Below are 12,691 nucleotides of genomic sequence, written 5' to 3' on the forward strand. Positions count from 1 at the left end.
CGTCGGAATCTCGGCCCGACGCATTGTGACGGGGAGATTCCAACGCTAATGTGAACGTAGCCTATGAGCGGTGTGCGCCACCATACACTTTGCCAGACAGGGACTCGAGTAAAATTTTTTGGCATTCAAAACTCTGGCCCTTTTGATCACTTTGACGGACAGGCATGTCTACTCCCAGCCTCTCACTTACCCTACCAATTTTCTGAAAATGCCGAAAGTAACTTTTTTTTGGAGACTTTTCAAACTTTTTATGTCAGTTCTTTGGCCTAAAAGTTTTGATGGCTTGGCTCCAAAATATGTATTTTTTTATATTGCACTATAGACTTTAAAGTAACATTTTGCCACAAGAAAAAAAAATCAAGATGCTGGAATCCCCTTTATTGGCAGCAGGACTCTAAGGGTATGTGCACACGTCAGGTTTTTTTCCTGACAAAATCCTGAGAATTCTGCCAGAAATTCGCGGTTTTTTTCGCGCGGATTTCTCGCGGAATTTGCGCGTTTTTTGCGCGGATTTTTTGCGGATTTTTTTTTTTCCAGAATGTCCTTTTTGACATGGAATCCGCAAAAAATCCGCAAAAAGAATGAGCGTGTCCGTTCTTTTTGCGGAATGCGTTTTTTTTGCGGAAAAAAACGCTAACATATGCACAAAAAATGCGGAATGCATTCTAAAAGATAGGATGCATAATGTTAGCGTTTTTTTACCGGATTTATAGCGTTTTGATAGCGAAATTCTGCAAAAAAAAAAACGCTAAAAATCCGGACGTGTGCACATAACCTCAGTGTCCTTTATTGGCAGCGTATCATCCTTTGTGACTTTAGAGCTCAGTGTAAGAAACCTCTAGGCTCTATGTCGTCTTATTAGGAAATCAATCACCCCAGAATGTCAACCAATATCTATACAATACAGAAGTATTTAAAAGTGGAAACTAAATTTAAGAAAACAGTATTGAACTTGCAAAAAAACTTCAATGATCTCGCTATTTTTTTTATGTTACCTTTGGAGTCCTCACTGAACAGAAATTACATTTATGGGCGTAATTAACTTAGGCAAAACTTTTCTACAATAAAGGCTAATTCTGGGGAGTAATTCACACAACCTAATTAATGATCAGTGCACGGTGGCGCAGTGGTTAGCACTGCAGCCTTGCAGCGCTGGAGTCCTGGGTTCAAATCCCACCAAAGACAACATCTGCAAAGAGTTTGTATGTTCTCCCCGTGTTTGTGTGGGTTTCCTCCGGGTTATCCGGTTTCCTCCCACATTCCAAAGACATACTGATAGGGATTCTAGATTGTGAGCCCCATTGGGGACAATGCGAAAAATATCTGTAAAGCGCTGCATAAAAATAAAGATTATTATTATCAGTGTAATGTCTGAGCTCGTTATACAGGTCCTTCTCAAAAAATTAGCATATAGTGTTAAATTTCATTATTTACCATAATGTAATGATTACAATTAAACTTTCATATATTATAGATTCATTATCCACCAACTGAAATTTGTCAGGTCTTTTATTGTTTTAATACTGATGATTTTGGCATACAACTCCTGATAACCCAAAAAACCTGTCTCAATAAATTAGCATATTTCACCCATCCAATCAAATAAAAGTGTTTTTTAATAACAAACAAAAAAACCAACAAATAATAATGTTCAGTTATGCACTCAATACTTTGTCGGGAATCCTTTGGCAGAAATGACTGCTTCAATGCGGCGTGGCATGGAGGCAATCAGCCTGTGACACTGCTGAGATGTTATGGAGGCCCAGGATGCTTCAATAGCGGCCTTAAGCTCATCCAGAGTGTTGGGTCTTGCGTCTCTCAACTTTCTCTTCACAATATCCCACAGATTCTCTATAGGGTTCAGGTCAGGAGAGTTGGCAGGCCAATTGAGCACAGTAATACCATGGTCAGTAAACCATTTACCAGTGGTTTTGGCACTGTGAGCAGGTGCCAGGTCGTGCTGAAAAATGAAATCTTCATCTCCATAAAGCATTTCAGCCGATGGAAGCATGAAGTGCTCCAAAATCTCCTGATAGCTAGCTGCATTGACCCTGCCCTTGATGAAACACAGTGGACCAACACCAGCAGCTGACATGGCACCCCACACCATCACTGACTGTCGGTACTTGACACTGGACTTCAGGCATTTTGGCATTTCCTTCTCCCCAGTCTTCCTCCAGACTCTGGCACCTTGATTTCCGAATGACATGCAAAATTTGCTTTCATCAGAAAAAAGTACTTGGGACCACTTAGCAACAGTCCAGTGCTGCTTCTCTGTAGCTCAAAAGTGGCTTTACCTGGGGAATGCGGCACCTGTAGCCCATTTCCTGCACACGCCTGTGCACGGTGGCTCTGGATGTTTCCACACCAGACTCAGTCCACTGCTTCCTCAGGTTCCCCAAGGTCTGGAATCGGTCCTTCTCCACAATCTTCCTCAGGGTCCGGTCTCCTCTTCTCGTTGTACAGCGTTTTCTACCACATTGTTTCCTTCCAACAGACTTACCATTGAGGTGCCTTGATACAGCACTCTGGGAACAGCCTATTTGTTGAGAAATTTCTTTCTGGGTCTTACCCTCTTGCTTGAGGGTGTCAATGATGGCCTTCTTGACATCTGTCAGGTCGCTAGTCTTACCCATGATGGGGGTTTTGAGTAATGAACCAGGCAGGGAGTTTATAAAAGCCTCAGGTATCTTTTGCATGTGTTTAGAGTTAATTAGTTGATTCAGAAGATTAGGGTAATAGGTCGTTTAGAGAACCTTTTCTTGATATGCTAATTTATTGAGACAGGTTTTTTGGGTTATCAGGAGTTGTATGCCAAAATCATCAGTATTAAAACAATAAAAGACCTGACAAATTTCAGTTGGTGGATAATGAATGTATAATATATGAAAGTTTAATTGTAATCATTACATTATGGTAAATAATGAAATTTAACACTATATGCTAATTTTTTGAGAAGGACCTGTAATTCCAGGAAGCTGTGAATGTGAAAAAAGGGTGCAAACGAGGTTTCAGTACACAACATATTACAATAATACACAGGTATCGTATATAACAGAAGTCACAAAACAAAGTACGAGTGACTAAGAATGACCAACTGGAACATTGAATGACTCGGTGGGAAAGCGGACCCTCCGCATGAGGATTTTACAATCTACAAGTGAAGGGGAAGGAGACCTTAGATGAAGGCTGAAGCTGTTAAGGGCGGCCGCATTGTTGTTATTATTGGGTTTTTTGATGAGATTGTTTTTTAAGTTGAGTTTGTAGGTGTCAAGGGTGGGGTAGAGCCTGATTGCTCCGGAATTACGGTAAGTTATAAAATATTGGGGGTGAAAAGAGAAATTCTGATTGTAGTTGTGTGAGGAGCAGGCAAGACCAAGTAAGGAGGTCTTGTGAGAAACCAAAATTGTGCATGGGAAGTTAGCGGGGGGAGTTGTCATAAATCTACGGAGGTGACAGAATACGCGGCCATGTAAGTCATTATTACTATTTTGAACTGACTTCTCTGGGCAATGGTCAGTGAAGAGACTGGCAGAGGGGAGAGGCAGAAGAGTAATTAGAGAATGACAGTGGATTATAGAGGTTGCCCACTACTTTATCATTGATAGCCTATCATCAGGATAGGTCATCAATGTCTGATCGCCCGGGGTCTGACACCCAGTACCCCATCAATCAGCTGTTATCGGTGTCGGCGGCTGGAAATACTCACTTGCCGAGCTGCTCCCTCTGCTATTGGCGGCCACTGGATACAGCACATTCGCCTACTATTGATTTGAATAGGAGGCAGATGTGCATTACTAAGCCCCGGCCTCTGCAAGTAGACAGAGCAGCTGGGCAAGCAATTCCGGCTGATGGCCGCTGACACTAATTACAGCTCATCGACAGGGGTGCCAGGTGTTGGACCCCGGACGATCAGACACTGATGAACTGTCCTAAGGATAGGCCACCGATGTAAAAATAGTGGACAACCTCTGTAATCGGAGTGTCATGTTGGAGGCTGCGCAGAAGGATGTTGCAGTAGTCTAGTTAGATGATTAGGAAATGCACTAACATTTTTATCAACTCAAAGTTAAGGAAAGATTTTGGAAATGTTTTTGAGTTGGACGTGGCAGGAAATCAATAGGACTTGGAGGTGGCAGAGCAGAGTCAAACGGTACACCAGAAACATCGGATGTGTGGGGTCATTGAAAAAAATAAGTTATCATCTCTAGATGCTGCTCTCCCACCCAAAGACAATACAGTGGAGGGAGAGCAGGAACACCTTTACTACAGTCAGGATGGACCTGCGTTGCTCTTTTCTCTGGGCCTTCTTCTTTGGCTGGGAACCTATCCTAATGTGAATCCTCTCCTGGGCTGATAGCCTACATTTATATGGGGCGGATAAGGATTCTACGCTAATTAAAACCGTCATAAGCTGATGGGTGGAGTTCTTGGTCAAAGAGCCTGTGTATAGATATCAAAAGGCTGACAGCCACTTCCAAACAGGAAACTGGTGTGAACAGGTGCAAACTAAGAGTAGCCATCAGTTTTTTTGGTTTGGAAATGATGGCCAGTCTTTCATATCTTTGATATTTGTATATATAAGCTCTCCACCCATCAGCCCATGGCGGTTTTAATTACAGAAGGATCCTATCTGCCCATATAACTGTAGGCCATCAGCCCAGGAGAGGATTCATTTTAGGATGGGTTCCCAGCAAAGAAGATCGCCTTGTTGTGGCTGCTGGGCGTACAAGAATTGGCCAATTTATGCGCTAAGTACAGTATCTTCATTTTTTCCTATTTTTCTAGAGCAGTAATGCAGTTCCAATTTCATATATTTCATGATTGCATGCTATAGCGTTACACAGTGCAACTTTATATATGTATATATATTTTTTTTTTTACAGGAGAGAGACTGGAATAAGCAATTTATACCGACAGTGTCTTTTTTTAAAGTTTTATTTTTTCTTCCTTATTGCTTCCATTTATTTTACATACTGTGCCTATCATGACCATAGGAGGAGGGGTGGGGGCACTTTAACATATTAATAAAATGTTTATTTTTATTGCTTGTTACCTCTGCAACTGGTATATAAACTCCAGTTACAGAGGAAATTCAGACTCCTGGCTGCACTACAAGGCTGACTTGGGCCTACAGGATCCCAGTAACTCCTGCTCCTTCCCTTCACACACACAGCAAGCACATAATCGCTGGGTCCGGAGGAAGAATTGTTATCAGCGCTTCCTATACTGTACACACAGTACTTATTGAGTGAAGGCAGACATGGTAATAAACCGCCTCTGCCTTCTCTATGGGAAGTCTGTGTCTGCCAGGCGGCTCCCTGCTCCTGTACATGTCCTGCAGCTGCTCTACTATGGAGTGACTTCAGTCAGTGCAGAGCAAAGTGCAGACCCCCTAGAAGTTTGAGGCTATATTCACACTTTGCGGATTTTGCTGCGGATCCGCACCGGATTTGACCGCTGCGGATCCGCAGCAGTTTCCCATGAGTTTACAGAACAATGTAAACCTATGGGAAACAAAAAACGCAGTGCACATGCTGCGGAAAAAAACGCGCGGAAACGCTGCGGATTACATTCCGCAGCATGTCACTTCTTTTCTGCGGATTTTCACGTGCTCCAATAGAAAACTGCAGATGAAAATCCGCAGAAGAAACCGCAGTAAAAACCGCGATAAATCCGCAGTAAAAACCGCGACGGGATTTCACTGCGGATTTTGGAATTCTGCTGCGGAAAAATCCGCAGTGGAATCTGCAAAGTGTGAACATAGCCTAAAGTCTATGGGTGGTCCAAAAAGAAGTTTAGAGGGAAATGGGAGTAATGAGAAAATCGGTGGCTGGACAGATTGATGGAAATCTTCCTAAGGATCATGGTTTAATGGTGGCGTTCTAATGTAAAAAGATGCCAGTGGGCGACTGGAAGAGGTGAATGTACAACGCTGATAATTGGTGAAAAAAATCTTATGGGAATTTCAACACAGCGACAAATAAACCATTTCTTTTTTTTTTCCAACTGCTTTATTGTCAAAAAAAGCAGCAAAACATGAAAAAAAAATGATAAAAACGCGGTATCGCCGGATTCATATTGGCCCGCACATGTACCTTATTAACATTTATTTGATGTGTTCTCCTTTTTTGTCACTGTGGACAAGGATTTAGGTTTCAGCGGATTCATCAGGTGTGACTTTTTTAAAAAGTGGCTACGTTTTTTTGCCCAATTGTCGTCCTTCTGGAGCGATTTTAGTTATGTAATTGTGTAAACGTTGCAACATTTTTTGCATTTAAAAAAAAAACTGCAAAAAAAAAAAAAAAGTTAAAACAAAAATAAAAGCCATTTATCATTTTGTCCAAACCTAATGAACTGCAGGAGACTTAACCCTCTGCTGTGCATAAGATGCATTGTATCAGGTGGAGAAAGCAGAGGTAAGAATCCCACGCCCTCCTGAGGGTGACTGTACCCGGGGACACGCTGCACATTAACCCCTGACACACCGGCCCCCTGTGACTCTGGCACAGGTAACTGGCAGCGGCCTCCTCCAGCCCAGCACTGCACTCCCTGACCGACCAGGAAGGAACATGGAACTCCAGGCAGGTCATGTGACCGCTGCCCACCACGTGACTCTACTACGTCATCACACCCAGCAGAAGAGACTCCTATGTGGACGCGACTGTACGGGGAAGCGCAGTGACGGAGGAGGCGGCCAGCTGTGCGGATGGAGGAGACGGGCGCAGTGTCCGGGGTGTCCGCCCGAGCATCCCCCGGCTCCCCCATGAGCAGCCCGGCCACTCAGCAGCCCGTGTCCCCCGGAGTGTAGCCCGCTGTGCTGCCGTCATTAGCCCGCACCGGGGAAGAGGAGGATGAGCCCGCAGTGACCCCGGGCGGCGCAGCCATGGAAGGAGCGCTCTGCAAGTGGACCAACTACATCACAGGTGTGTCAGGGGCGGACACAGACAGCTGGGGGCCCCCATTGGCGTCAAAGCTACAAATACATGTGTGTATGTATATATATAATTACATAGTCTCCTTTTTTATGTATATTGTCATCCCTTATTACATAGTGCGCTCTCTTGTTATGTACAGCACCGTCCCTTACATATTGGATTATATAGAGCCCTGTTGGAGCATGGGGAAGCTTCTTTTCTAATGGAGGAGCTGATGGCCCGCTCGTCTGGTCACCGGCTCCTCCATCAGCCGTCATTTTATATCTAACAAGAGAGGGGACTATGTAATAAAAGAGGGCGCTGTGAATAACAAGGATACACTACGTAAGAGACAGCACTGTACATAACAGCAGAGGAAGCTATATGATAAGGAATGGCACCATATATAACTAGGGAGGATGGTACGTAATAAGGGACGGTGTTATACATAATGAAAGAGAAAACTATGCAACTAAGGACAGTGTATAGCCATATTCTGATGTACATCATCATCGGTGGTGGAGGTCAAAATATCGCAACCTAAAATTATACACACACATCTATATATATCTACCACTCCACCACCCAAGCATGGATATCTATGGATAACTGCAAAACATAGTGTGAAAAAGCAAAAGAACCATCAAGCAGTCATGAGATCCAAACACAATGTCACTTTATTAACATCAATATAGTGTAAAATATATCAAACCAGACAAACAGTACGAAAGGGGGCTAAAAGATGACATAGGATGTGACCAGCATCATGCCAAGCCCAAGGTAGGGCGCCCCTTGAGGAAGGTACCATACCGAAACGCGCGTCGGGGTGGACGGGCGTCCCTGTATAGCTACCATCTGCATCAGGTAATGTGCACGAAGGGATATAAGTATATGATTGTCTAGCATTACGGCTGTGTACTATAGCTAGTGGATCTTCATTTATTCTGTGTATGGCTTCCACTGATACACCTATTGGTGGATGCCACCCTTTTTTGTACTCTGTACTTTGCATTCTACAGTTTACCTGCATGCTATTATCTTTGATTCAGGGATGTACCCTACCTTGGGCTTGGCATGATGCTGGTGACATCCTATGTCATCTTTTAGCCCCCTCTTGTACTGTTTGTCTGGTTTGATATATTTGACACTATATTGATGTTAATAAAGTGACATTGTTTTTAAACTAAGGGCAGTGTTATACATAATAAGTGAGTACACTATATACTAAGGGATTGTGTTATTGTTATACATAAGTACACTATATACTAAGGGACTGCTAGACATAATAAGTGAGTACACTATATACTAAGGTACTGTGCTATATATCAAAAGTGACTACACAATATACTGAGGGATGGCTCTATGTATAATAAGTGAGTACACTATATACTAAGGGACTGTGTTAAACATAATAAGCGATAATGTGTTCCTAAATCCATTCTAAATCTCCTTTTCTCCCATCCCAATCCCCACACCCCTCATTGTCCTCCTCCCGCATCCCATTATTGTCCTCTCCCCCACCACCCATTCATTGCTCATTCCACCACGACCATCATTGTCTTTTCCACCACCAACCCCCATTGTTGCCCATTCCACAACCTCCATCATTGCTTTGTCCCCCACCACCCCATCATTGTCCTTTCCATCACCCCATCATTGCCTTCTCTCCGTCACCCCAACATTGCCTTCTTCCCATCACCCCATCATTGCCCTCTCCCCATCATTGCCCTCTCCACCAACAAACACACAGCACCATTCACCTGTCTGCATGTTTCCCCCCAGCGCTACACACGCACGCACACGCACTACCTCTCCGCACGCTCTCCCGCAGCATCCCTGTCACCGGCAGCTTCCTCTCACTGGCACAGCAGCAGCGGGCAGGAAGCGTGACGGATCTCTCCCTGCCCGCTGCACATGAGGGCAATCTGGCCAGGGGCTCTGGAGCCTCAGGCCGGATAAAAAGGCCAGATTGCCCTCATTATTAGCCGTCCTGCAGGGGCCCCGCTCCACCTCTGGGTCCCGATGCAGCCGCACGGGTTGCACACGTGGTATGTCCATCCCTGGGTGTCCATCCCTGGGGTGTGTGTATGGGGGTTGAGCAGTATTATGTGTGTGTATGATGGGAGCAGTATTATGTGTGTGTATGATGGGGGCAGCAGTATTATGTGTGTGTAGTGTGATGTCTGTATAGTGACATACTGTATGTATAGTGTGATATATTGCACATATGCGCTCCAGACATGATCGGCACTAGTTATACTGCACACACCAGACCTCAGCCGGCCGTGCACAGTAGATGACGATGGGTGGGATCGGTGGCTATCTAATGTGTACGGGGTCTCCTGACGCCGCACTTCCATGTGCTCTGTGGGGAGAGTGGGTAAGCTCATGTCTCCTGGTGACGATCGCTTTGTTGGACATGTTGACATCCAGCTGCCCGACCCTTCTCTTCCCTGATGGTGGGCGAGAGGCCGCCATGCACAGTAGTTGTTGGTTGGTCCTGACAATATTAGGGTCGCAGCCTTCTCTCCTCTAAGCTTTGTTCTCCCTTTTGCATTAATGAGACCACCCTGCACGACGTGTAGATGTATTCTGTCTGTGGGACCGGTGTGTTCTGGTTCCTCTAGGGTTGCTCCTTCATAGATGCCTCGGACTGCACATGCCGCCTCTGCCCCTGCTGTGATCGCCGGCCCCGGGCAGATCTTACATACAGAGTCATAAATGGCTTCCTCTCCACGCACGGTCACATCGCTCATCTGGGGTCGCCCTCCAACACTGATGATCAGACGTGCCTGAAGGCCGGTGATTGCACGACCAGCGAATAAACATCCCAATGGCCATCACTGCTCTGTGTAATGTGGCGTCCATCACTGATGCAAACCGGAATATTGCAGATTAATAAATGGCAAATCTGCAGCAGAGTCTTCCTGCGTCACCTGCGCATTTATCTGAAGTTCCTTGTTGCAGATTTGGTTCAGATTTTACTCTTTCCATAGCAGAGGGTGAAATCTGTGATAATTCAAAGAATCAACATGCTGCAAATGAAAAAAAAATAAATAAAAATAAATTCTTTGCATTCTGCACAATTAAATGCAGCATGTGGATGATATTTAAGGGGTTGGCCACTACTTTTTTTTTTAATTGATAGCCTATTCTTAGTATAGGCCTTCAAAATCTAATTGGTGGTTGTGTGAAACCCGGCACCCCTCAGCTGTTACTGGCACTGTCTTAGTAACATAGTTAGTAAGGCCGAAAAAAGACATTTGTCCATCCAGTTCAGCCTATATTCCATCATAATAAATCCCCAGATCTACGTCCTTCTACAGAACCTAATAATTGTATGATACAATATTGTTCTGCTCCAGGAAGACATCCAGGCCTCTCTTGAACCCCTCGACTGAGTTCGCCATCACCACCTCCTCAGGCAAGCAATTCCAGATTCTCACTGCCCTAACAGTAAAGAATCCTCTTCTATGTTGGTGGAAAAACCTTCTCTCCTCCAGACGCAAAGAATGCCCCCTTGTGCCCGTCACCTTCCTTGGTATAAACAGATCCTCAGCGAGATATTTGTATTGTCCCCTTATATACTTATACATGGTTATTAGATCGCCCCTCAGTCGTCTTTTTTCTAGACTAAATAATCCTAATTTCGCTAATCTATCTGGGTATTGTAGTTCTCCCATCCCCTTTATTAATTTTGTTGCCCTCCTTTGTACTCTCTCTAGTTCCATTATATCCTTCCTGAGCACCGGTGCCCAAAACTGGACACAGTACTCCATGTGCGGTCTAACTAGGGATTTGTACAGAGGCAGTATAATGCTCTCATCATGTGTATCCAGACCTCTTTTAATGCACCCCATGATCCTGTTTGCCTTGGCAGCTGCTGCCTGGCACTGGCTGCTCCAGGTAAGTTTATCATTAACTAGGATCCCCAAGTCCTTCTCCCTGTCAGATTTACCCAGTGGTTTCCCATTCAGTGTGTAATGATGATATTGATTCCTTCTTCCCATGTGTATAACCTTACATTTATCATTGTTAAACCTCATCTGCCACCTTTCAGCCCAAGTTTCCAACTTATCCAGATCCATCTGTAGCAGAATACTATCTTCTCTTGTATTAACTGCTTTACATAGTTTTGTATCATCTGCAAATATCGATATTTTACTGTGTAAACCTTCTACCAGATCATTAATGAATATGTTGAAGAGAACAGGTCCCAATACTGACCCCTGCGGTACCCCACTGGTCACAGCGACCCAGTTAGAGACTATACCATTTATAACCACCCTCTGCTTTCTATCACTAAGCCAGTTACTAACCCATTTACACACATTTTCCCCCAGACCAAGCATTCTCATTTTGTGTACCAACCTCTTGTACGGCACGGTATCAAACGCTTTGGAAAAATCGAGATATACCACGTCCAATGACTCACCGTGGTCCAGCCTATAGCTTACCTCTTCATAAAAACTGATTAGATTGGTTTGACAGGAGCGATTTCTCATAAACCCATGCTGATATGGAGTTAAACAGTTATTCTCATTGAGATAATCCAGAATAACATCCCTCAGAAACCCTTCCAATATTTTACCAACAATAGAGGTTAGACTTACTGGCCTATAATTTCCAGGTTCACTTTTAGAGCCCTTTTTGAATATTGGCACCACATTTGCTATGCGCCAGTCCTGCGGAACAGATCCTGTCGCTATAGAGTCCCTAAAAATAAGAAATAATGGTTTATCTATTACATTACTTAGTTCCCTTAGTACTCGTGGGTGTATGCCATCCGGACCCGGAGATTTATCTATTTTAATCTTATTTAGCCGATTTCGCACCTCTTCTTGGGTTAGATTGGTGACCCTTAATATTGGGTTTTCATTGTTTCTTGGGATTTCACCTAGCATTTCATTTTCCACCGTGAATACCGTGGAGAAGAAGGTGTTTAATATGTTAGCTTTTTCCTCATCATCTACAACCATTCTTTCCTCACTATTTTTTAAGGGGCCTACATTTTCAGTTTTTATTCTTTTACTATTGATATAGTTGAAGAACAGTTTGGGATTAGTTTTACTCTCCTTAGCAATGTGCTTCTCTGTTTCCTTTTTGGCAGCTTTAATTAATTTTTTAGATAAAGTATTTTTCTCCCTATAGTTTTTTAGAGCTTCAATGGTGCCATCCTGCTTTAGTAGTGCAAATGCTTTCTTTTTACTGTTAATTGCCGGTCTTACTTCTTTGTTTAGCCACATTGGGTTTTTCCTATTTCTAGTCCTTTTATTCCCACAAGGTATAAACCGCTTACACTGCCTATTTAGGATGTTCTTAAACATTTCCCATTTATTATCTGTATTCTCATTTCTGAGGATATTGTCCCAGTCTACCAGATTAAGGGCATCTCTAAGCTGGTCAAACTTTGCCTTCCTAAAGTTCAATGTTTTTGTGACTCCCTGACAAGTCCCCCTAGTGAAAGACAGGTGAAACTGTACAATATTGTGGTCGCTATTTCCTAAATGCCCAACCACCTGCAGATTTGTTATTCTGTCAGGTCTATTAGATAGTATTAGGTCTAAAAGTGCTGCTCCTCTGGTTGGATTCTGCACCAATTGTGAAAGATAATTTTTCTTGGTTATTAGCAGAAACCTGTTGCCTTTATGGGTTTCACAGGTTTCTGTTTCCCAGTTAATATCCGGGTAGTTAAAGTCCCCCATAACCAGGACCTCATTATGGGTTGCAGCTTCATCTATCTGCTTTAGAAGTAGACTTTCCATGGTTTCTGT

At 43.7% G+C, this 12,691-nt stretch overlaps 1 protein-coding gene across 3 annotated transcripts in view; it reads left to right on the forward strand.

Annotated features, from left to right (window-relative positions):
- The first annotated feature begins 6,636 nt into the window (after nucleotides 1-6,636).
- The window catches only part of PLEKHA3 (pleckstrin homology domain containing A3), a 47,087-nt gene continuing 41,032 nt past the window's right edge, over nucleotides 6,637-12,691 (forward strand). The window contains exon 1 of one of the 3 annotated variants that reach the window (XM_069733217.1): nucleotides 6,637-6,926. In XM_069733217.1, the coding sequence (XP_069589318.1) occupies nucleotides 6,887-6,926 (40 nt within the window). In that variant the 5' untranslated portion in view covers nucleotides 6,637-6,886. The remainder of the gene's footprint in view (nucleotides 6,927-12,691) is intronic. The other 2 variants (XM_069733216.1, XM_069733218.1) reach the window with 2 other exon arrangements.

This window comes from Ranitomeya imitator, chromosome 7 (assembly GCF_032444005.1).
Source record: "Ranitomeya imitator isolate aRanImi1 chromosome 7, aRanImi1.pri, whole genome shotgun sequence".
NCBI lineage: Eukaryota > Metazoa > Chordata > Amphibia > Anura > Dendrobatidae > Ranitomeya > Ranitomeya imitator.